Source organism: Xiphias gladius, chromosome 13 (genome assembly GCF_016859285.1).
Source record: "Xiphias gladius isolate SHS-SW01 ecotype Sanya breed wild chromosome 13, ASM1685928v1, whole genome shotgun sequence".
Taxonomy (NCBI): domain Eukaryota; kingdom Metazoa; phylum Chordata; class Actinopteri; order Istiophoriformes; family Xiphiidae; genus Xiphias; species Xiphias gladius.
In genome coordinates, this window is record NC_053412.1 from 8,851,073 (window position 1) to 8,876,584 (window position 25,512).

Here is a 25,512-nt window from a genome sequence, read left to right on the forward strand (position 1 = left end):
TCTTATGAAACTGGCATTAAAATGATTGGACATTTTATTTTTATTTTTAAAACGAACTAACACTAAGACCCCACACTAATTGTCTGGTACAGCGAAGCATTCAAAGCAAAAGACACATGGAAGAGACATACAAATATCTGTAAAATGTATTTTAATAGGTTGGTGGATTATTGAAAAAAAAAACAAGAATTTAATTTCTTGTCAATAAACATAACTGCATTTTGATACGTGGTGTGGAATAATAAATCATTCAAGCACAGAACTTATTCCAAAACAGATGATACTAAAACACAAAAAATTAAAAAATTATTAGATATAATTAACACAGTCGTCAATCTGAAATATTTCAGAACAAATTCAAATGTTTCCTAAATTGTTAATATTATAGTATTATTATCATTTTAAATATTTAGTTTTTAGGGCAACAGTTTACTGCAAATTAGTGTTATCTGAAAATAATCTAGGTGATAAAATATGAAGCAATGGTAAATGCTGTGCAATTTTAATGTCCCTGTATTTTCAACATTTCTAACAATTATTCCCCTCATCCTGCAAAAAGCTGCACTGTAATGCAACTTAGTTGAAATCTGTTCACTTTTACACAGTCATTCAGAAATGTAGTATTTATATTTAGCAGGTGAAAAAAATGATAGCAACAATTTCTTCACCGGACTTACAGTGGCACATTTTTATTTAGATTTCTACAGGTAAATTATTATAATTACATTTATAAATATCTGTAGTAAAACTGCACTTTGACTGATTGAACTGAAAGTGAATTCACTCCAGCCCTGTACAACATTGGAGCAAATTAAGCTGAATACTCAATGGCTTCTTGAAACTGCTACGGCAAATAATATAATTTTATTGTATTTATGTACATTATATACATTTTTTTAAAATAACTTACATAATGCACAGGTAAAAGGGTATCTACTAGGTACATATCATATTACAAAGTTCTGTGACAATATGGCTTTGTAAATATACATTACTATACTGTCATCAGCAAAAGCAAGTGCAGTCAGATTGGACTGCCTTTCAGCATCTTATGCATCTTTTCAGTTTGAGTGCTATGTAACTTTAATGGTAATTCTAACTGCGACAAGCCTTACACTTTACTGATTTGCATATGGAGACTGTCCAGACCTAATTTGAAAAATATATATGAGTCTTTCAGCAGACTCAAGAATTACAAGATGCTTAAAGACAGACTTCTGCTGACTGTGTAGGCCACACTCTATAAAGTATAAGGAGTAGCCTCTACTTGCTAAGCAGCGTTTTAAGGGAGCGGGTGAGTGCGTTAGCAATGGCCAACATGGTGCTGGAGTGGCGGACCAGGGCTTTCACGCTGTGCTCCCCTGGTGCTCCCACGGTGGCAGCCTCAGCCGCTTTGAGCAAACAGATATAGTTCATAACAACCTCGTCAACTTTTGCCACAACCTCTCTCTGTTGGTGTGAGGCCGAGGCTCCGAGCCCCCTAACCAGACACATACAAGCTTCACAGAGACAGCATAGCACCTGGAAGCTACAAGTTACAGCTAGCAGCATCTCCTCAGGACTGCCATGGGCCTGTGCCATCCGCCGGCATGCCCGGCCTAATTCTTTTGACTCAACAGAGAGGAGCTGCTTGTACTGGGATACATCCTGGATTGGCATTTGGGCTCCGCGATCGCAGCGACCTACGCTGGATCTCACCAGTGCAATGAGCTCACTGGCATCACGGCGGACATCAGTGAAGCCAGATGGGAAGCCATACATGCGGTCCTTGAGTGCATTGATTCGTGCAAGACGGTCACTAAAGCTCATGTTATTGAGGACCTCCCCATATAGCTGCTCCCCAGCTGCATCCACCACTGAACCACAGGGCAAAATGGCTGATGCAGCGACACCATCATTATCAACATCATTCCCACCACGACTTCGTCTGGGCCTCTCCCACTCAATCTCATCCTCTTCACCCTCACTCTTACGTTTAAAGAAACAATAGCTAAAAGGTCCATTGCATCTCCAGGGACTGGTGTCCAGTTTTTGAGAGCCCTTCATGTGTTTGGCGTCTTTCTGCAATGGAAATGCCACAGATGCCCTTCTACTGTCTACCCTACTGCCTGTAGACCAGCATGTGGTGTGGGAAGATACGGAACCTTGGGAATAGCTCTTGGAGAGCCGCTTCCTTGTTGGCCTCCGCTGGACTTTGGTCTCACCTTGCTGGGGTACAGATGGCAACAAGGGCTGCTGACTCCGGCTTCGGGCGGGCTTATCAAACAGAACTTCCACACTACCAGAACTTGCGGTCACATTGCTGGAGCTGCGTTTGAGCTCCCGGCCCCTTTGAAGGTTATTGCCGAAGGGATCTGTCTGTGGCAGGGTTGAGGCAACAGCCTGAATGTGATTCTGATTCTGACGGGACTGGATAGAATGGATGGAATCCTGTGTGAATCCTGAGTTGCTGGAGCTAGTATTGGCTTGTACAGGTAGAGACAAAGGAGGAGGGGGAGGTGGGGGTGGTGGTGGAGGAGGTGGAGTTTGTGAGTTGGGAGTTGGAGATGTAATGCAAGCCCTGCCAGTAGATGCCTGCCTGATAAAGGCTGATGGGTGGTCTCCCCTTCCTAGTGACATGGTGTTGAGGTCTGTTCGTTGACCACTTACACTGGGGGCAGCAGAGAAACAAAGAGAATCATTAGGGCGAGGATGAGGAGACTGACGAACTGCATGCTTTGCCCTCAGGTCTGATTTGAACCAGTCCTCTGCGCTGCCACTAGGTTGGCTTCTTGAGCGAGGTGTGGGCCGGTTAGTGGTACCCCCACCATCACGGTTTCCAGCTGTGGTGAATCCACCATCACGGCTGACACAGCCCTCTGTCTTATACAGTGACAGGAAGTGATCTGGGTCAATACCGCTCCTCTCTAGCTCACTTTCCAGGCCAGAAAAGGAGCTTCTCCTGTCAGCATTAGCTGGCCTGAAATCTAGACTGTCATTTGGTCTGTGAGAATGCATGTCAGGACTTCTCTTGAGTTTGGCGGGAAGTGTGGCCGAATGGTATGACTGATTTTTATTTACCAGCTGCATGGTGGCCGCATTAGGAGTTACTAAATGTGGGCTGAGGAATGGGGATGATATGGAGGAAGGCATACATGGGCAGCGAGCTATAGTGTTCCCCCTACTCTTCACCATTTCGACAAGCTGAGGGTTGCTAGTGATAAAGCGCCTGGTGTCCTTTTTCACTGCCCCTCCCACACCTGCACTGTGCAGCTTCCCTCCCTGATGCATCTGACTGACTGTTAGATAGTTGATCAGTTGTCGGTAGGCCTCACTGCCTTCCTTCTGGTTCAGCCCCTTAAAACATGCCTGTTGTTTAGCATGCAGATCATTGTGGGGCTTCTTGTTTCCAGCACCTGTGGTCTCTTTATGCTTTGATGGTGTGGCTGAGGAAGAGCGGCCTGGTTCAGCCCCAGCAGCAGGGGGGTGAATGTTGGGTAGCATTTTCCGTAGCAGGGCAGGGTCTGCATGAGGGTGGAGGTCTTTTCCCTGAGTGCTCTGGCCAGGGAGGCTGTGAGGGATTCCAGGTTTGTTATCGTCATAGTTTAGCACCCTGAGTAATGAGGAGGAGGAACTGGAAAGTGGGTGCCTTTGCAAATGGTGGTGTTTTGATTCAACTGCAGCAGGGCCAAGTGGTGAGTCAGTTGGGGTGGCGCAGGCACTGCTGTTCGTGCTTCCACCAGCATCCAGTGATGAGCACAGAGAACCCTGTAGTGAACTGTGGGCTTCTCCTTGCAAACTTGAAATCCTTTTTGCTAGATGGTACTCACACAACCGTGCAACACTCTGCTGTCTAGAAATTGGCTGATGGTCACTTTGTATGTCTGATCCCTGGTCGGAACCCCCTGATCTGGATTTTTTGGTTGGAGACAGCAATGATGCTACAACTAGATGTTCATCTTGCTCAACAGTCGCAGCTCCATTGCCTGTATCACAGTCCCCCAAGTTGACAACATCTAACAGGTGATCAGAGGTAGAGGAAGGTGGGCGGGGAATTTTGTGATGGTCACGGGGGAGACTGTTCACTCCAAGGCCCTCAGCTACAGAATTTTCAGCCAAAAAAGGATTCTGTCTTCCTTGAATTTCCCCTCTCTCACAGAATGAAGTGCGCTGGTCCAAGTCAAGATGGCTGCGACTGACACCACTCTCACCTCGATGCCCTTCTCTTGTGCTGAAGGTGTTATACTTCCCGCTGGAGTCTGCAGACTTTTTGTGATGTTTTCCCCCGGGTGTGGTGGAACTTGGGCGCTGCAGAGTGGATGAGAGGTTAGTCTGGGACCTCACCTCTAAACTGTCTGGCCCTGATGATGTGGTTTCTAATTGGGGGCTCCGTCTTGGAGGAACTGCTGGAGGCTGAAGGTGCCGCGTTGGACTAAGGGGTTTCTTCTGGATTGTTCCTCCTGTACTGGGTGAGACAGGGAATTCAGTTTTCTCCTCAAGTAAAGGTTGGTATCCTTCCCTTGTGGCCACCAGAAGACGCATGTGGCTCTCGCTGAGCCTGTGAGTAGCAGCCAGTTCAGAGATTTCAGTCATCTCTGAGGAGTTGGTCTCATTGCCAGAATCTGAGGACGACTCTGGGCTGAAGCCTCGAGACGTGTAAACACCTAAAATATAAAAGACACACAATGTTAAAAATGGGTCATTCAACTAAAAGCTAACTGCAGTTAAATGTTTATTGTATCAAACATTAAACAGAGCTATGAATACATTTGCAATAAAGGAGAAGGCACATTATGTCTGAGTAAAAAGGTCTGAAAGTCCTAAACAAAGACAGAAATGATGGCGATCAATTCGGCAGACCTGGATTGTTACTGTTGGGTGGTGGTGGGGGAGGCCTCCTTTCAGAGACAGACAGAGCCTCCAGTGCCTGTAGAGTATTCATGACCGAATTCTCCAGCCTTCTCTCCCCTCCCCTGCTCCCTTCCCCCTCCCCATGTGTCGGAATGGCATCAATTAATGATACTGGGATATCATCATTGTCATGTGTGCTTAGTGGCCTCCCCTCGGGTGCCGTGTCCTCATCTGAACTGTCCCTAAAACCTGGCGGTGGAGCTGCAATTGCAAGGTTGAGCGTCTGCAGCAGTGTGTCGTCTTCATCATCGTCAACGCCTTCGTCTCCCTCGGGAGGAGGGAGTGACGTCAGGTCGATGATGTCATCAGTAGAACCGGAGAGAGTGAGGAAGGTAGCTTTGCCAGCTGCCGTGGCTAACGCTCCTCCTTGGTTACCACAGTTTTCATCTCCACCTTCCCTGTCGTCTCCCACTGGCGTCCCCCCAGTGGAGTCTTCTTCGCAGGAAGCATCGTCGTCATCCTCTGCATCATCCGTTGTGTCACGGTAAAATAGATCCCTTAGCAGTGGCTCCTCACCACCTTCCTCGCTTATAATGTTACTATAGACATGTGTCAAACCACTGAACTGGAAAGGCACCCTGTCCTGTGGCCGATAGTCTGTGTTGTTCTGCAAGTAGGGCGGTCTGTGCTCAGGTACCTCAGGGCTCTCCAACAGTCTTTCATAGCCTAAGTTCTTAGACTTGCTCAAGGGTTGGTCCCCCCCAAAAATAAATGACACTTTGGCACTCCGAGGTGAGTCTTGAGGTTTGTGTCTGGTGGCAGGGGGAAGAGGAGGGGGTACTGGACTTCTCCGTGTCCCAAGGTCTCTGTCAGGGATTTGAGGTTCATGGAAGTAAGGAGAGATGATGTTTTCTGTCTGGCCGTTGTCTGAATACTCAGAGTCCCTGTTGTAGACCTCTCCCTGGCTGGGTGATGGCTCCTCATTGTCCCCCAGAGATGTGCTGTATGGCCACTCCAGGACACGATCCTGACCTGCAGACAGCAGCAATACAAGGTTTTATGACTTTATGTGTTTTATATTTCATGCTGATGAAATTTTAAAGGAGCTTCTCTTCACTAAACTTTTGAGTGCTCTTCTTCAAGCCTTTTCAGGCATTGTGCTCCACTGTAAAACATAAATTTTTAAGCCATTCAATCTAGCCTTGAATCCCTCTCTGTCAAAATGTGTCAGAGCAAGAGCATTCATCAACTCCTCAACCTGTAATAATGGTTTTTATATGGAATAATCCGCCAGGACAAGGGTCATCTCATTTGTTTCTAAGACATTTTACTAGAAAAGTGAAACTTTACCGGAAAAATGTACATTTTCTCAAAAAATGCAAAGAATTACACTTGTTTCAAGAAAATATTTAAATACTGACAGTAAACTGAAATGTGAATGACTTCTTGAAATTGCTCTTTTTTGCTCTGCAGTTATTTTATATATTTCTTCTGCATCTCACAGACAAAGGCTTCGTCCAAACATCCCAGATGATCATCTGCCCTTCAGATATAATTTTATTGCATTTAAATAACTAAACGAGCAAATGGCTTTAATCAGAAAAAATTACACATTGTCACAAAGCGCGTTATGCAAGATTGCATTTTTGTATATATGAATACCATAACTTTTCCTTGAGGGACCAGTGCTTTCATTATTTAGTAAAAAAAAAAAAAAAAATCTATACTATCTTGACCACACACACATACAAGCACAGACAGTTAATTATTACTCACTAGTGTCATCCCCTCCAGTGCTATTGCAGTGGGCCATGCTGAAGATAGACCTCCTTGAGTCCACTAGGAGGCGATAGTAGCCTGCTGTTAGACAGGCCAGGTTCATTGCATCGCTTGACTCCATGATCAGTGTGATGGGCTGTAGAAAAACAACGGAGGGAAAGAAGGAAGGCCGGTATAAAGAGGGAAGAGAAAGAAAAAAGAAAGAAAGGGAAACCAGCAGATGCTAAAACTTGTGTAGTGAGAAAATAATGTTTGCTGTTGCTTCTTCTTTCAGACAGAAATGTACTCACCCTGACATCCAGAACGTGGAGCTCTAGCCGTACGTTGACCTCATCCTCAGTGAGGATCTCGATGCGGTTGACATGGCTGAAGTCAGCCAATAGGGCCACTAGGTTGGTGCGGGTGTTGATGACATGACTGATGCCGTAACGTGGGCCCACTAACAGTGTCACTTCTGTCTGTTTCTCTCCTTGCTACACAGAGTACAGTGTATGCATTAAACACTTAAAAGTCATTCAACACCTAATCAGCCATGTTAGACTTTTTTAGCAATGACCAATGAGTTTGACCAAACTCAAGTTTATTCTAAGACTTTTACAAATCCTCTCTAGAACTAATGGCCTTACCAAAAGTATTGATTTGAACTCCCTGCCTCCATAGAGTCTGAGTTCACTGAGGTACCTCAGGTAATGCACCTTGGCCTGCAAAGCAGTCAGCTGCGCAGAGAGAAGTGAAAATACATTACTACACATCTAAAAACAAAATCATTTCACACTGAACAGATGCATTTGTCTTTCAGTGTCAGGATGTAACGCACTCTCAAGCCATTTACATCCGGACCACTGATTTTCCATTATATCCCATCATATTATTTAAATCTGATCAAATTCTGAAGAACTGCTCCATTACATTACTTGCTTGTTTGAATACGTTTCTCCTCAGCCATTTAGGGCCAATGGCATTTCTAAAATTCAAACATTAAAGTACCAAAATTGTATCTTTTACTTATGCTTTTCCACTGCCATGAGACATATATTTAACAAACTGGCATATTTAAAAATGGTTTTTAGTGCTCCTAAATGTTCATTATTCAACCACATGCTCAGGCAAGGCAATACACTTGCAATTCAAAAGCCGTTAAATAAAAATGACTCTGCATTTATGTTTATATGTGTCATATATCACAATAAAGTTATAACCACTTAGAATATTCATCAGACTTAAATGGTACATTATATCTACTCTACATCCCCTTGATGTTGCAATTTAAGCATACACCTTGTCCACGGTATAATCCAGTAATATTTTACCTCTCTATCAGTCTCAAAAACAAAAGGACAATGGGATGTCTGACCTTGCTAGCTGAAACCACACATCACCATTAAAAAATAATTTTGTCTTTATGAAATTCCTGCTCAGTCTTAACCACAGCCCTTCCACAAACCTGAGTGAGTGGCCTCTTTCGATTAGGGCAGCGTGATAACTTCGAGACTGCAATAAGAAAGCTGATTTGGAGCATCAACGTTTTGAATTGTGCTGTGTCTGTTCATTGGTGCTGCCTGGCTGTATTTCTCCCTGGATATCAACTGCCACTGTGAATATAAATGATTAACCCGCACATTATACTGCTTAGCCTTGAAGGGAAGAGATCAATGTCCTTGTAGTTTGACATTTTATAGACACATATACATATATATGGAGTTCAGGCATGTTTAACCTCCACTACATTCCTTCAACCACTGCATGAAGCTGTAGTTAGAATGATTAAGTTGGGCTTAGAGCAATGCTAATTTGTCTGCTGATGAGTGATGTTCCCCAAATGTTCGGTTTCAGTGAACCCTTCATTTTTCCCAGAGACAGCTTACCTTGTAAATAAGTTTTAGAGTTTATAAATAATTTTATTTTCTCACTCTTTTATAAAATGTTTATTCTTCAGCCCTTCACGGAGGAGATTGGCATATTTTAACATCATTTGCCAAAAATTATCAGGCGACTATAAACATTTGGTTTTCCATCCAAATTTTCATTGGCCTGGGTTGAAAAATAGCGCGATTACAACTACATACATAAAAAGGAACAAATCTGATGTACCCGTATGGTGCATAAGGGTTTTGTGCAAACTTTGATGGATGTTGAGGCACAAACATCTTACACTTTTTTCCTTATTATTGTGTCTGTCAGCTATGAGAAGTAAAAGCTATGGAGGAGATCATTTGTAGTGACTCTTTATTTATTACAATTTATAAATTATTAATTTATTTATTAGTTTAGAAAACTGTAGATTTCCTGAATGTGCATGGTATTTTATAGTAAAAATACGGACAGATAGAAAGCTCAAACACACTGAGAGAACTGGGATGTTATAATGATATAATATCATTAATGTATAATGATATGAAATATGGGTATCCTGGAAGAAAAAAGGCAAGAGCCGGAATCACTGAATGAGTCATACCCAAGCCGGACTGTCTGAAGATCTGTGAATTTGTTATTCTGTATGTTTTCTTATTTTAACAAATCCCACAAAAGGAGCACAACCAACAATTTCCAACTTCTCTGCCTTGTTCTCGGCATTCAGCCCCAAACTCATTCGTTCCTACTGAAGATGCAATTTTTTTTTTAAAATGGGTCAGAAAATTTATAGTGTCATTTGAAAAAGAGAAAAGGCAAAATAATTTCCTAAAACTGCTGGGCACTGTAGTTCTCAGAAGTCAGGAGTAATAATATTCAGCTGGGATTAATACACGTTTGGTGCTCTAGTGAGTATTCATGGGAGCAGATTGACTCAAAATGAACTACAGTGTCTGTGTTCATTGCAATAAAGGAACATGTCAACGATGCAACACTGTGGCTTGTCAATGTGTTTTTAATAGTTTTCTGGACAAAAATGGAGCTTTATGGCACAGAGAAAACAGCCGCAGTTTATCATTCATTGTCGGTTTTCCTCTTTTCATGTGATGTGTCGACAGTAAGAAAAATACAGAATATCACAGACCTGAATAGCCTTATTGTTGTGGCCTCACATTTGTTGTCGCAGTAGAGCAGGCGTGCCTTGTGCTCTTTGAGAACTAAAGAAAATGACTGCTTAGATATCTGCTTCCTACATGCATCATACTCAGCATCGCCAAAATTGATTTCCATAGCAAGATTCCTAAATGTCAGCTCATGGCTGATTCATAACTACAGTACAATTATAGCTACAGTAGGACCCCACAAATGCAGTGTTGTTGGCTCAATAATCATACACTTCTCATTATAATTTTCTTTTGCCTCATCTGCAAACAATTTGTCATCTGATAGTAAATCCCTAACTGAAGTTGAAGCCATTGCACAGGGTCATTCTGTTTCGGTGTGCTGCTGAGTGGCACGTGTCAGAGTCAACATTGGGTGTTAGAGGATGAGCAGACCGGCAGCTGCTTGTATTATCAAAACACAAAGAGCTAAGAAAGTTCCAGTGAAGTTGGGTCAGTGGCCCCTGACAGGGACATGTGTGTGTGAATATGAATGTCTTTTTATGCACACAGTTTGAAAATGCATTTTGCTTGTTATTCACATTATCAGCCGGGGTCTGGCTCGACGAAGGGTCTTTGGTTGACAAGGCGGAGGACCTTCACAAGGCGGAGCGTGGCAGCGAGGCTATTTTAAGGTGTTGCGTCACAGAGCGACAGAGAGACGGTGTGTTTGTGCGCATCTGCGTGTGTGTCAGACGTTTATTACCAAGGGCGAAGCAAGACAAAGAGAGCTGCTTACTTTTTTCCCTGGAGGCACGAGGTTCTGGTTGGTTTTGAGGATGTGAGTCAGAGCCTTCTTGATGTTTTTCTCCTTCATGCTGGACAGCACGGCAGGAGGCAGGAACAGCGACAGACCCCACTCCTTCCTGTGGAGAGGAGATTGATTTACTTATAAAGTCACCCTCGGAAAAAAGTACCTCCACTGGACCTGCGATAAACACCTGCAGTCAAAAGGCTGGAACCTGGATGATGTTCACTTTCATGCAAGCTGTCAGTATTGGAACAGAACTCTGAATCAACTTTCAGGAGGAAAACTTTCTCTGTGGAAAGTGCTTCCTCTATACGATCTTCTGTACAGCTACTAAACTGTATTAGCGGCTGATCTTAAATTATACCAATAACAGCATAAAATCTGGAAAATTAGCAAACCATGATAATAACATTGTGAAGAGAATATTCATTTTCCATTAAATTTGTTTTAGTAATATATTTTATTTTAGTTCCATAATTCCTGTATTATATATTCCAACTCCACATTCATTCAGATAAAGGCATCATAATTAAGGTGACTATTGTACATGACTCATACGAGAGGTCTGGGCAACTTGTGAATTCCGTTCATACCTAGAAAATCATTAAAGGCCATGAATTCTCGCTCGTATGGGCAACTTTTGAACAAATCTGTTGGTACGAGTGACACTTGCATGGGGCTCACTGTTTGGAGGCTTTTGTTGACATTTCTCTAGATGATAGGCTTTTGATTGTTGAACACGAAAACTGCGGTTTGCAAAAGATGTCTGCAGCCAAGCAGGGAAAATATGACAATTAATTAATCTATCTCTGGTAAACTTCCGTAAAGCCATCACAAAAAGCTTTTAGAAAAAAAAGTCAGTGTATCATTTATTATTAAAGGAACAGTTCCAGGCTTTACAAGAGTTTAGCATTACAGATCTTGTTTGTAGTGTCAAAACCACACATACCCACCGCTACATTCAAACACACACTTACTGGATGTATTTAAGGGAGACCTTCTGGCTCTGTCTGGTTGTCATGGTGAGGATGTACATCTGCAGCGCAGCCAACCGCAGCGCAGCATCGTATTTCAGCTCCGGGCCGAACCGCTCCAAGACCACATCGTTACAACTCTACGGTAAAGCGGGACACAAAGTTACATAAGGGTTCCAAAGATAAGTTTTTGGCCTTATGAAGTTCATATCTCCATAGAGCAATCCGAGCGGCAACGCGTCCCCGCTGAGTTGAACTACGTTGTGCTCAACCTTTGTGGCTTGAGATTCCTTCACGGGGATACAGTTTCCAGTCCCTGATGAAGGACTCAGAAGCACAAAATGGTGAACTCTGACAAGAAAAGATGATTAGCTTTCCTCCTCTCAAGCTATTTTACTTGACTAATTATTAAAGAATGCTATGGGGAAGCAATTTATTTTTTTTTAGAGATGAGTGGTTTTATTTGCGGACTTAATTCTGTTAATCATCAAAAAATCATGTCCAGACCATCCGGTAAACTGTTTCCCTCTCAAAGCTGACAAACAATTCCACACTCGATTTCATTATTCACTTAATTCAGGATTTCACAGTATTACAGTCGGTATTACAGTCGCTGCAACAATAAAAATCAGTTTTAAGACTGGCGATTTCGCCCACCTGCACATAGAGGTATTCAAACGCCACAGCGTCTCTCCGGAGTAGCTCCACGGGGTCCCTGGGCACGAAGCTGATTCTAAAGAAACACTTCATTTTGTCAGAGCCAGGCCTCTGGGTCACCTGGGGTCACAGAGCCAGGAGACAGCAAGGAAGTGAAAAAAAGAGAGGCGGGACAGAGCGGGAAAGAGAAGCATAAACACGTGCATAGATGAATGAAAAAAAACAAAAAAAAAACAGAAAAAACTGGCCTTGTGCAAAATGATAACATTAACTTCATATATATACTCTAAGTAAGTCAAGAAAGTAAACAGAGGAGCACTAATTTTTCAAATAATTCAGCTGGATTGTGAATTTGTGATTAATGTTCCACAAAGGTGCATGCAGCATCACAAAGAGTTCTTCATAGTGGTAAAAGAAGTACAGGTGGCAGGCTATAAGTGGTAGTGGCAGTAGTAGTGGTCATAGAGGTGCTGGTGGGGGTAGTAGTAGTAGTGATAGCTGTAAGATTAGCATTGGTACAGGGGGAAGAAGTAGCAGTATTAGCAGTAGCAGTGGGAGTCAAGTATCAATAATAGTTTCACCAGTAACTGTAGTAGTGAGTGGTAGCATTGTAAGTGTACTAGTGAGGCAAGTTAAACTAGCAGTAGAATTGTAATGTAATGTGCTAGTAGTGATGGTTATAACAGAAAGCCTGTGTTACAAACCGGATGCATGGAGCCGGGGGGGGTGTTTATTGGGCAGGGAGGGCTGAATGCCATGGAGTAGCATTTTGGGAAGGGTAGGATTCAGTGATTTTGGAGGCTGACGCATAGGGACTAAAGGTCAGGAGAGTAGGGCCTCTGTTGCATCTATTTTGACCCTTCTTTTTAAAATCTGTCTTATGCGAATCCCCCCCAACTATGAAATTGCAAAACTTACTTGTTGGAGTACTTTTTTTACGTAAAAATAGCAATACTATCCATTACGAGTAAAAGTCCTTTATAACAAATTTTATGATGGTAAACATACAGAGATTAAACGTTTTCAATACGCAGTAGAATATCTTATACGATTATTATTACTAATGCATTGTATAATAGCACTTCAATGTAGTAGCTAGTCGAGAGGGAGTTTAATCTACAGGTTCCCAACCTTACTTGCTTCTGTCCCCTTCAAGCAAGTCAACTTTGCCGACTGACCCCCTGTCACAAGTTTAATATGCTTATATTTCAAAGTCTTTAGGTGGAATATTTTTCAGATGCTTGCAATTCAAAAACTGTCAAGTATCTCACAAGAAGAAGGACTTTTTAAAGAAAACTGAGAAAAAAATCAACATTTTGGGTGGGAGAAATATGTTTTTGCTTCTCTCCTCATCTCATTACTTATCTTGTGACTTTGTTTTGTGACCCCTTTGCGGGGATCGCACTGGTTTAAGATGGTTGAATGTCATCATCAGCATCGTAGTCCATAAATCGCGAATACATTTTATACCCCCCCCCCCATACACCTGTCACCAAGACTGAGACTCAGGTGTATTACAGTATAGCGTATGTTTCATCAAGCATGTCAGAGAAGATTGACTCTTAAACATTAATCTGCCATTGTGTGTGCCACATGCAGAGCTTCACATCCGAACTGTGTGGTATGAATATTAAAATTGCCCTCTTGTGATCCCGCAACCTCATTAGAGTGTAGTGGGCACTGTGGATGAATGTGTGTGTGTGTGTGTGTGTTGTGTGTGTGTGTGTGTGTGTGTGTGCGTGTGTCTGGGAGGGTAAGTGTAATGTGAGCTGTCGCCCCTGCTGTGCCGGTGCTGATAAATGACACTGGGGTCCAAATGCCGTTTGAATACTGAGCAGGAATGTGCATGTGCAGGTTAGTGTGTGTGTGTGTGTGTGTGTGTGTGTTTATGTTTTAGACAGGAAAGGAGACAAATAAAGTGATTGAAAAGGAAACATCTCCTACCTGAGTAAGCATCTCCTGTTCATGCAGGAGAAGCAGTTTGCTTCCAGAGCCTTCCGTCCTCTGCTCCAACATGAGGGAGAAGTGCTCGATGCATTTGATTGACAGCTTCTCTTGCAGGGTCAGGATCACATCCTGAAATTAAAAAAAAAAAAAAAAATCATAGAAATAGCTTAACTGCTGATATACGCTGTGTATGTAAGTGTCATAGTTCACTCTTTCTGCAGTTAGTAGGCAAGAAATCAGATTATTTTTTGAATATGACTGTAAGTAAAGTGTTTGGCTACCAACAGGCCTGTCACTCATAAAGTTTAGTTAGTCTGCGATTTCTCTTTTCCTCTGTTATACCTCTTCACTAACGCAGGCTTGTAACTGAAAGATTGTCATATAATAGAATCATGAATCCTTTACTCCTCCTTAACAAATGATATAGTCTCACAACTGAGCCTTAAAATCTTTCTCTGAGCAAATAGGGGTTTCTACTTCAGTATGACCCGAATGTAATCAAATGGTCAGATTTTTAATATAACCCTTAGATGCACAGGTGGATCAAAAGTAACCTGGCAAGTCTGGTTTTTTTTAAATAGTTTTGTGACAAAGATATGTCAGCATGTCATATTCCAGGTATTCCCCAAACAGTTTTTATATTATTACCCCAATTTTTTTTTGTGTGGGTCAAAAATTACTCATACGCTTTTCCTATCAAAATTTATAGGGATATTTCCACATGTACTGCAAGTGCTATCTACATTTTCTATTACAGAAAAAACACTAAATTGATATCTGTTAAATAACATTTACACTTTGATTACAATTATGTGAAAAACTATCTGGCATTATAATCAAATCTATACATAGTTGCCGTCTGCATCAATAGCAACAGTGGCAGTGACCTACAGTATGCATCTAATGGTTAAGGAGACAAAATCAATTTTATCAATCAATATTCGACTAAATGACTTATAAAGGCAACATTATTTGCAGTAAAGCTGGGAAAAGGAAGTGACTGCTGTCTTGCTTCCCCAAACAACACACCGGGAGCCACAGTGGCTCACAAGTGAATAAGAATCACCAGGTCAAGAAATGAGAATATGCTCTTTGCCACCTTGCCTGAATAAATAAGGTGCTCAAACAAACGGAACTCAAAAAGTGAATTTCATGGTCTGTGTGAGTGTATCGGGGCACAATAATTTGCACTCTAAATGAATTTCTCCCTCTGTAATTATAGATGCTGCAGAGACTGCTAATTCTGTTGCACATTTTTTGTGCCTTAAGGGATGGAACACACACACAAACACACACACACACAGACACACACACACACTCACCTTGATAGAGGTACTGCTGTCGAAGCGAAAAGACTTTGTCTGCCCGTTCTCCAGGTAGACCTTCAGGACATTTGGCATGAACAGAAGAGAATTGTCCTTCACCGGGTTCTGCAAAGGAGGAGGATGATCAGTCTTTTCATTCTGTGCATTTGTGTTCACTTTAACAGGAATCAGGTGAAAGGAATCATAAAAGTGTTGTGTCGTAACACATTTTTGTGATTGTCTATCTGGCACACCGAACTGTCTGTCTTATGTGGTAAGTAGCAACCATCTGGCATTGCCTATATAGGTCATCCATAAGCGTGTGTGTGTGTGTGTGTGTGTGTGTGTGTGTGTGTGCGTGTGTGTGTGTGCGTGTGTGCGTGTGCGTGTGGCAGAACTGACTGGAACCTGGCCGTTTATAATGACCTCCTCTGCAAAGCGCACTTTGACCGGATTGGACTTGAGCATGGCTTTTTTGGCTGCACTGATGAACGCTGATTTAGGGGACTAAGAGGCAACCGTCCAAAAAGAGAGACGGAGAGAGAGAGAGAGAGAGAGAGAGAGACGGGGGAGGGAAAGAGGAAGAAAGAGACAGACAGTTGGAGGGAGACAGATAAGGAGAAGTATAAACACATGCTCGAATGAAGAGAAAAAAAAAACAGATCAATAAACGTCAAAACAATCACTTCAAATTTCTTGAAATTGGGAAAAAGCAAACAGGGTGTGACCAAAAGTTTTTTCTTATGCAATTTTGGTTCCCAGAAACACAATCCTGGTGCAACGCAACACAAACTTAAGAGCCTGGTGTTGGAGGAATTTTTCTATATTGTTCTTGTTGCCGGCAATTCCCACGTAAAACGATCAAAACCAAAAAATGCGCTCCTCTCGCAGTACTTTCCGACTTCGCTACCATGTCTGTCGCACTCAACCTCAAGCACATTTGTACGTTTTTAGATGTAAATCTTGAAAAACGGGTCCCGAAGCCCATGTTTGGTCAAGTAATTTTCAAAAATAATAGAAATTAGTACATTTGTTGGGGACTATTTTCAACAGTGGATTAACGCACAAGTAGGAGGTTAGGAGGTCTTTACAGTAACAGGATGGTGCAAGTCGGATTCATTCGCAATAACCTGTAGTGCCCATGACAACAGCAGTTGACAAAACATTCTCACTTCAAGGTCCATTTTTCGATAGTATCACGTTATCTTCTACGACTTCTTTTGCTTTGATGAAACAACAGTTGACAACAGGGCAAGCTCAACCCTGCTGTTGAAACTCATGGGACATAACGGAACATGTTAACGGAACAGCGTTGACGGAATTGAAAAAAAAAAACACGTCCCCAAGTGTGTTTAATAGTTTTTGGACAGCAATGGAGCTCTTTGGCACAGAGGAATAAGATGCTGTATATAAGGCAGTTTAAGGTAGGATCAATTCATCGCTGGTCTTTGCCTTTTAATGTGATTTGTTGTCTTATGCTTTAAATGCAGGAGAGTTTAAGGAGCCTGAAGGAGAGTCCAGGGTGGCTTTAAACTGAGAGAAAATCTGAGGTAACAGCTGCTAAACTACAGCTCACCGAATAGGCTTTCAAGGGCAGACAGTGTCCTTTATTGAGTTGAATTTATTTTTCAGGACAAAAGGCTGTGAGAATCCAGATGAATGCTAGTAATAAAACCCTCTCTGGGATGAGGCAGAGGAAATTACCCATCATCATGACCATGACCTTTTTTTCTTAACATTACATAAAGGTAAAAAATGAATTTGACAAAATTAACTTTTAAATATACAAGCTATAGCACAAATATTGTGAATTAATGGATTGTTTATTGTAAATGTGGCCTACAGGCAAAAAAGAGAGCAAAAACGAGGCATAGAAAACATTGTTTTCAGAGAAACAAATATATACAGAGTAATCCTTCTCCCAGACTTCAAATGTCATGTCAGCACTTTTTGATAACTGTCTGATATATACACTCCTTCTGGTGTGTTCCAAGAATTAAAAAAAAAAAAAAAGGCTATTTGCAAGAGCTGATCTACTCACAGGATACGGTTGGACAACAGTCAACATGATGGATTCTTTGCAGCTCCTGAAACGAGAAGACAGCAAATCACAGAGTCAACAAAATCATCAGAAAACAACAATCGCAAGGAACAGCAATGACAGATAAACAACAGGAACTTGATTAGCTTCTGTTAAATGGAACGAGATGCCTCTGGCAATCACTGCTTACAAGAAGATGCACACACAAATATTCAGTCATCAGTTTCCCATTAAAAAAAAAAAACGTGACAGCATTTTCTGCAAACCTAAACATGATTGGAACCGCAGTAAACTGTGTGCATCCAAATAGCAAAATGCTTTATTATGCATTTATTATGTTTGTGTAATGAGCAGAACTATATTCACTAAGCATAAAGCAGGCAGGTGGAAAGCATTACTGATATTTGGCAGGAACCCCGTCAGAGTGTTACATACTTTTGTGAAATAAACGATGATTTTACAAGCAAATTAATGATAATGACTTTGTTCAATTGTGACTTTGGCACTGACTTTTTTTGTTGTTGTTTTTGCTATGGCTACTGTTGAAACTGCCATTTAAAATATTCCGAACTGGCTTAATTGGAATACAAAGTTAATTTACTTAAATAGTATTTGGACCGTCAAGGCAACTTAGTCTAAAGTGCCTCAAATAAATCACATAACGCCACATTATGTTATAATACTGTACATGATCCTGTACAAAGCAATGGATTTGACGGCTGGTTATAGTTTTCAAAGTGTCAGTTCGCCCAAATGAGTCTCACTTTCTTGCCCAGGTATTTAGCCATCTATGTGCTCAAACTTTGAGATTTCAGCACATAGGTAATACAACTGGAATGACACATAAGAGCAATGTGTCATTCCAGAAACAGTATCCTTGTTAATCTGGGAAATCCACAGATCTCCCTGGCAACCATTTTCATTTTCATAGGGACTGCAGTTTCGGTAAAAAGTAGTTCAAGTATGTCTTTTTGTAATATGAGTGAAGTGGCCCTTTAAATTTTAGGTATCAATAACCTGTAGTGAAGGGTTTGGGCCAGAGTGTTTTGATTTTTTGTTTTTTTTAGAAAATCCACCACCTGACTGACCTGAACTGAACCACTGGAGCTATTATTGATTCTGAAAGATCAGTGTGCCAGAATTTTTTTGGGATCTACCTGACGAGGTCGATGACTCGTTCCCTGGGAGCCGAGCTGACGGGTTCGTCGTTGATCATGACGATCTCATCGCCCGGCAACAGCTTCCCCTCCGATGGACCACCTACACGCACAGACACACACACACACACACACATGCACACACGTGCAAATACATGCAAACAAGCCAGGGCTGATCAAGCCGCCGCTCCATCAAAGCAGAAGCCAGAGGGTTTCTGTCTGTCAACAAAAGACTGTCCATAAATGAATCAGTGTGTGAAACGTGATTGTGTGCATATAAATGTGTTGGCATACAGGTAGTTCGTAAACCGATCTACTGTGTGTTTGCCATATGAAACAGGTGTGGGCATTCATGTACTGCAGTTCCTTCAATCACAAATATTCCCTTCCTTGGCCAAACACTCTAAATAGAATATTCATCAGTTCAGTTGTCTGCTGGGAATTCAGCGCTGATTGATTATCGAGATGCCTAATCACTGTGTGTGTCTGTGCAGCCACTGGAGCTGACAAATGATAGGAGTCTGTAAGCAGTTGTTTGGCAGTAGTTTGGTACTCAGCCAGTCAACAGAAATAAACAATACTTCCAGGAAAAAACATGAATTTGTGGTCAATACTCCTCACTGACTCATAGGTCAGAGGAGCCAACATCGCTTCCTTCTAAACAATCATTACAGCAGCTGTTTGCACTGATTAGCACACTTCAGATGGTTAGGAGGAATTAATGAAATCCCTCAGCTCAACACAGATTTCTGTATGATACTAGCAAAAAAAAAAAATATTCAAACATCGGAGGCAAAATATTCTTGCACAATGTTACTAACTAAGCTAACTGGCTTCCTACACATTGGTGGATAAAACTACACATTTCAAAATGAGGACGCTTGGTTCTTACAAGGCAAAGACACGCCACGGAAAATAAGCATGACCAAACAAGCGTAAAGCCACGGCCATTTTGAGAAAAGCTTTGGGTTGACACACTGTTTTCCTTTGTCCTTTTTTACACTTGAGGAATATTGCATTGCATGAAACCACGCTTCAGCATTGCATGATTTATTCCATCAAATATATGAGTTACAGACGGCGGCGTCTGACACCCACCTGGCGTGACAGAGCGGACGACCACTGGTTTCTCACTGCCTGCCACAAAGCCGAAGCCCAGGACAGGGTCCCGCCTCATCTCCACCAGGCGAGGGGCGGGTGGGAGCCCATCCAGGTGGACCTCCTCCAGGGAGCTGCTCTGGGACACTTGGCTGGAAAATACAGGAAAGGAGGAACACAGTGAGTAGGAACCAAAATATCAAAGAAATAAAGTCAAAGAAATAAAGGGGACGAGGACATCATGCAGATGACTTTGACTTTGATTCACTTATAGTACAGTTCCGACAATTTGCTGCCTACTTAGCCAGAGTGATGTGCAATGACTCAGCAAATAGTGACAAGACATGTAGCTGGTAATGGGCACGGCGGCTCTTCCAGGGATCAAAGCTGTCCTCCTGGTTAAAAGAGGGTAGGGAATATGATAAAGTGCACATTAAAATCCGATCAATGAATTCATTCCTACAGTAGAAATAGTTTTAACCTAGATGGATATTATTAAACTTGGAATGATTGATGTGAGTCTTGGCTCAGGCTTGGTCATTAGTACAGCATTTTATGTTTAAGAGCCAATCATAAAAGAAAGCACACGTCGTGCATTTATAAAATTCCTGGAATTTGCAATCTGGAAACAATGTGCCTCTTTCATCCCTTTAAAAGTCTGTGGACTATTCCAAATAAAAGTGTATTGATCATTTAATCAAGTCAAAATTATTCTCTTTTAATGTGTAATTGTATATCTTTTTTTATGTGCTCCTGTCTCTTCTTTTTCTGCTGCTCATGATTACTAGCACCATAATTATCAAAGTATATGACATAGTTGTTATAAATTCTACACGTCAGAAAGGTTTCAAAGCCTTCCCGAATTCTTCAAAAATGGTGTTTCCCACTGCTTTCGACTTATGTAGTAAATATAACTACAAATTTAACAAACACACACATGTAGATAAAGACTGGAGTTGATTTGATAACTCTCCGTTTGGTGACCCCAGACCTAAGGACAACCATAACTTTAGCAGGCATGTCAAACTTCGGATCTCTCAACATGTTGAAGCTGTACGTACGGGGCTGTATTCGAAGTGATAGTCCCCATTTTTTAAGTCCATTACAGCGGGTTTATCTGCTCTAAGTATGCTGCAAACACTTGCAAGTCTGACCGACTAGCCTAATACACACAGTAGTGACTTAACTCTGTGTTACTTCTAAGTCAAAGGAGCATTTCATACTTTGCGAGGTTACAGGTTGCATAAAAAAAAAAAAAAAGCACAAATAGCACACAAGCTATTTTCCCACTGTGTGTTCTACATGGATCCAGAACTGATGAGGATGCTGATGTTTTGCCAAGGACAGACACATTTAGTGTCAGTCTTTTAGCATCATGTACTTAGCAAGTGCATATTTAGGACACCTTTTACAGTGTTCTTGTTTTAAAACACTGTAAAATGTATCTGTGCTGTGAGAGAATGTAAAGCTTGACAGGTGCACCAACAGCAACGGAGGGGGGAATTGGCTTAGTGAACAGTCAATGAAAACATGAAGTGTTTTTCATGTAGCTTTGCAATCCGTTTCAAATAGTCAAGGTTTGATGCACCTCACAGGATCAGCAAAGGGACCTGTGTTTTTTAATGACATTTCCCGGGTATTCTGAAATCTTTTATAGGTAACATTTAAGTTTAAGCTCTGCTCTGGGCAGGTTCTTTAGCTTTATCAACAGTCATTTTTGTCTATGTGGATGTAATCCACAAACCTCCGAGGCGGTGGGTTGTTCGGTTTAATGCCTAGGTGGATAAAGTCATATCGGTAGTGATGCATAGCCAGAGAAGGAAAGCAAGAACAGCTGAGCAAATGTGACTGCATTACATTTTAGTCTTTTGAAGTTAATATTATTTATTTTATTTTTTCTGCAGCTCATCAATGAGCTTTCACCATGTGCGCTCTTTCTGACGGACTGGGAGTTAAATCTTGTGGCCATTTAAATGAGAGTTTTTGGTGGTTATGTGTGGCAAACAACACTGAATGCAACTTTAATGTGGGTTAATATTGGTGAAGTATCATTGTTCTTTTCTCAGCCTTAGTGCAAGTCACTTAGGATGAGAGCACCATTAAAATGTACCATATTGAGTTAAACCTTCCTGCTTACTGAACCTCAGACGTCTGTCTCGACCGGGATACTGAGAATGCAGAGTGCCTGTTAATTAAGAGGTGAAATAGAACTTTCAGTAGGGTTAACTAATTTTCTCTCTGTCTTTATTTCTCCTTCCCTCAGTCTTTCACAGTTTAAAAAGCTCCCTTGGCAGCCGCCGCTTCCTCTCTGCACATAAAGTCCTGTGCGGGGTATCTATTGTTGCCTGGCCAGCATCCATTCCTTCTTTGTCTGCCTTTAGTGTTCTAACCGCAGAGGATATGCATTTCCTGTCCCATCCATCCCAGCTTTTATTTATTTGAAAATGCTGTTGAAACTGATGAACAGATTAACGAATGACCTGTGTGACTTTAGCCGTGGATATTTGTCGAGTTATTACAACATATATTTTACCTGCAGCTCCGCCTAAATCTGGCCCCGCTGACGAAGAATTTTCCAACCATACGGGATGCAACTCTGTCTCCAACCAGTCCGAATCAGTCTCAATCTCTGCCCCACCTCTCACCTTCTTTTCCTCTTGCGCTTTCTCAGTCTCCCTCTCTCTCATTATTGCACTGCTCTGTATTGTACATACGGCGCAGAAATCTCAAACTAAATCTGTCTGTAATGAAGCATGTTCCAATCTGTGATGCCGGCTCATCTTCCCTGTCGGGGTCGGTGGGGTTTAATCCCACAGGAGGGCAGAGCAAGGATATCAGAGGGTCACGGGAAAGCTGAAATCAAAAGGTCGTATCCCGTTGTTGCTGCTAGTCATGGAAGAACGGAATAGCGCACGCACAGCCTGAAATTCGCACCGATGTCCTAGGTTCAGGTCTCACACCACTAGTGCTTGTTGAGGTTTCTATCATTTAAGCATGACCAAAATCGTTCGCTAATCTTAACCAAGTGCTTTTAGATGATGGGAAAATGATGGGAGTAAACATTCCCTTGAAAAATCGTCATCATTTCATGTGTAAACTACTGTTTACATATGAAATGATCCCTGAGAGAAATGGGTGGTTCACTTACTTCCCAGGTCAAGTTTAGGTTAATGTATTTTTTATGCTACACGTCTTCATCATGAGTAAGTAAAGGACATTGATAGATAACTACCTTGAGTCAAAAAAAAAAGACTAGCATGTTAGCTATATAACAAGCTAAGCAAACCTACCTAACCTGGTCTTGGCCAGCAAGCACCGTAAACTTTAACTGTGTATTCAAGTATGGCTGCGCAATTTGCCGATATATAGCAGGAGATGATATTAATTTGTCAACCCCGAGATATTTTCTGTTCCATTTCAACTGAGATAACGGTCCCTTCTTTGGTATCTCCATCCAATCCTGAAAATGTTGCAAATCAGTGATCGGGACCGATTCATGGCAATATTGGATTTGCGGGATTTTGGCATCATGGTGACTTAGTTAGGCCTGGAATGAGACCTGTACATCATCACTGACAATGCTGTAGAGACATCAACTACAACATTGGGGGTATTTGCCCCTTCCTCACTAAAGAGACAGCCCAGGGGCTAAAGGTGCCTGTATATATTGTATCAGTGTTGCCAGACAGATTTTATCCATATTGGCCACAAATATATCGAAGACAATATAATTCTCCTCAAAGTAAAAAGGGGACCAATATTGGGTGGTAATATCTCAGGGATTTTATAATACAGTAGTACTTGAGCAGAGAGAAGCATTCAGAAACTTGTTACATCGTGCTAGGTAAGGTTAGGGGAGTTATCTGTCCAGTACAGTTAAATCAATCATTGGCTTTACTCACTCTCTTTCCCTCTCTCCCTTTTCTCTCTTTCTCTGTCTCATAGAAATCCAATTGTGACACTCAATCATCACCGCTAACGCCATCAGCTTTTCCCTGGGAACAAAGCCACATAGCCAGAAACTGTCATCCTCGTCATATTTGACTCCCCCGTCGCAAGGAGAGAGGAGCCGGTGAATTTAATAGAAGAGTGACAAAGAGAAGGAAAAGGAAAGGGGCAGAAAAGACGAGAGATAAAAAGTGAAAAAAAATAAAATAAAATAAAAGGAGCGGAGGTGAAAGAAGAGAAGAATAAAAATGTACAGAAAAGAAGAATATAAAATAGAAAAGGAAAGGAAAAGAAAGCAGGGTTAGGGTGTTTATGAGTGGGTTATAAGATGTATTTGCAACCCGTCAAGTCACAACAACTTTCTTGACAGGCCGAACTTTCCAAAAGCACGTTCACAAGAATATTCACTGCTGTTCAATTACTTGAAAGGCAATATAATGGCAAATTAGCCTTCCAGAGCTTTTGGGAACCCCATTATAGACCTTCAGAGAGAGAGAGAGAGAGAGAGAGCAGGAGGGCAGGAGAGCAGTGGACAGAAGGGAGGGAAAGGTCTAAGCAAAAATGCAGGGAATAGGTGGCCATTCAGGGGTGAAGAGAAGAGACTGGAAAAAAAAATGAAGACAAAAGTGGCAAATATAGAGTAATATAGAGTGAGAGAAGATAAAGAGGGAGAGAGGATATATAAGTCAGACTGAAAGGGTAAGAAGTTGAGAGGAAAAGTATCAATGAGAAGTGAAAGGAAAAGAAAGGGATGACAACATACATTAAGCAGTGGCAGTGATCAGTCTTGGGTCTTGCAATCTGAGAGTGGTGCATTTTCGATCAGCACCATACAAGAACATAATTAAGTTATGAAAACCAACTCTATTAATACTGACAGAGAAGTAAGAGAGCCTGTTTTCCCACTGCTTACATGAAGCTGGATTCATTTTGCGTAATGTTCTCTCTGGCAAGCCTCAACGCCGGTCCAACTGGAGGATTTGCATGTGTACCTGGCAGAGGGTTTCTTCCTCCATGACAGATTTACACGGACAGCACGGAACTGCGCGTACAGGTAGAATGCATAATTACCTGGCCGCTTTTTGTGCACGTGGGGAGGAGGAGGCAGATGGAACAATAGTGATTAAACTGCAGTGAGGTTTTTGGGAATGGTACATACGGCTCCAATGGCTCCTGTATTTGCACTGTGTCACAAGTATTCAGTTTGTATCACATCCTGGCCTGTATTTAACTGTTTAACAGTACATAATGGCTTCTTTTTAACTGTATATTGCATACTAACTTATTGTTCATACAATAAGTACTCCATATTTGTTTATTGCGCATTTGGTGCACATATAAATCTATATGCACTGTTTCCACTCTCTGGATAGAAGCGCTGACTCTGCGCTTTGATAATCAGGTTGAATGTAACCATCTTATCTAATCTAAAATTCAGATGTGTTGTTTTATGCCCATCCATACCGCCACTTCAAACCAGCCAAAACCAGTCAGACTACCAACTGGTTTTGACTCGGTCACAAAATGACTGGAACATCTATTTCAATCACTTTTCATGTATGTATTTGCATTTCAGGGCATTATTCCCATTTCACAGCATTCTGGGACACCTGATTTGATGAACACCAGGGTGTAGGAGAAGGCAGTTGTCTGTTTCATGGTAACCTAAACTTGGAAACCTGGAACCATTAGAGATTTGCCTAATTACAGACCATTCACTATGACTCATAACCATACTAAACTGACATAAATCCACACTATAATTCTCCAGTGGCTCGCCATGATGTAACCAGATGTGACTGTGGAAACTCTACATATTTGCATGACTGTGCATGCACATATTGCTTCCACATATTAAAGAGCATGCATGCTTGTATATATGATCATACATACTTGGTGAGGCAGTCCCGTCCCTCCCTGGTGCTGTTCATGGTGTCCCAGCTATAAGGAGGCCCCTGCAGTCCGCCCCATGAGCCTGGGCCAGGGGGTGGCCAGCCCGAAGTTTTGTTTTTATG

At 41.8% G+C, this 25,512-nt stretch overlaps 1 protein-coding gene across 2 annotated transcripts; it reads right to left on the reverse strand.

The window, feature by feature from the left end:
* Window positions 1-247: 247 nt before the first annotated feature.
* LOC120798294 (FERM and PDZ domain-containing protein 4-like) lies at window positions 248-25,507 on the reverse strand. 2 transcript variants are annotated; one of them, XM_040142496.1, is made up of 15 exons: window positions 25,391-25,507; window positions 19,550-19,701; window positions 18,452-18,554; window positions 17,295-17,340; window positions 15,680-15,760; window positions 15,272-15,379; window positions 13,947-14,078; window positions 12,003-12,122; window positions 11,349-11,485; window positions 10,360-10,486; window positions 7,236-7,325; window positions 6,900-7,082; window positions 6,607-6,745; window positions 4,840-5,862; window positions 248-4,643 (listed from the first exon to the last, which is right to left on the reverse strand). In XM_040142496.1, the coding sequence occupies exons 1-15, from the start codon at window positions 25,426-25,428 to the stop codon at window positions 1,264-1,266; spliced, it is 5,859 nt and encodes a 1,952-aa protein (XP_039998430.1). In that variant the 5' UTR covers window positions 25,429-25,507; the 3' UTR covers window positions 248-1,263. The 2 variants fall into 2 exon arrangements, with proteins under 2 accessions (XP_039998430.1, XP_039998431.1); XM_040142497.1 differs by lacking the exons at window positions 15,272-15,379; window positions 15,680-15,760; window positions 17,295-17,340; ... (1 more) ...; window positions 19,550-19,701; window positions 25,391-25,507 and having other exon boundaries at window positions 12,003-12,078; window positions 13,947-14,074.
* Window positions 25,508-25,512: the final 5 nt, after the last annotated feature.

What these genes read in the sequence shown, in the direction of transcription:
- LOC120798294 (XM_040142496.1), bottom strand. Translation starts at nt 25,428, where the DNA reads ATGAACAGCACCAGGGAGGGACGGGACTGCCTCACCAA. An exon ending in CGTCCGCTCTGTCACGCCAG is followed by an intron (nt 18,555 to 19,549) that starts GTGGGTGTCAGA and finishes CTGTGCGTGTAG; the next exon opens with GTGGTCCATCGGAGGGGAAG. An exon ending in CTGTTGTCCAACCGTATCCT is followed by an intron (nt 15,761 to 17,294) that starts GTGAGTAGATCA and finishes GTTGCCTCTTAG; the next exon opens with TCCCCTAAATCAGCGTTCAT.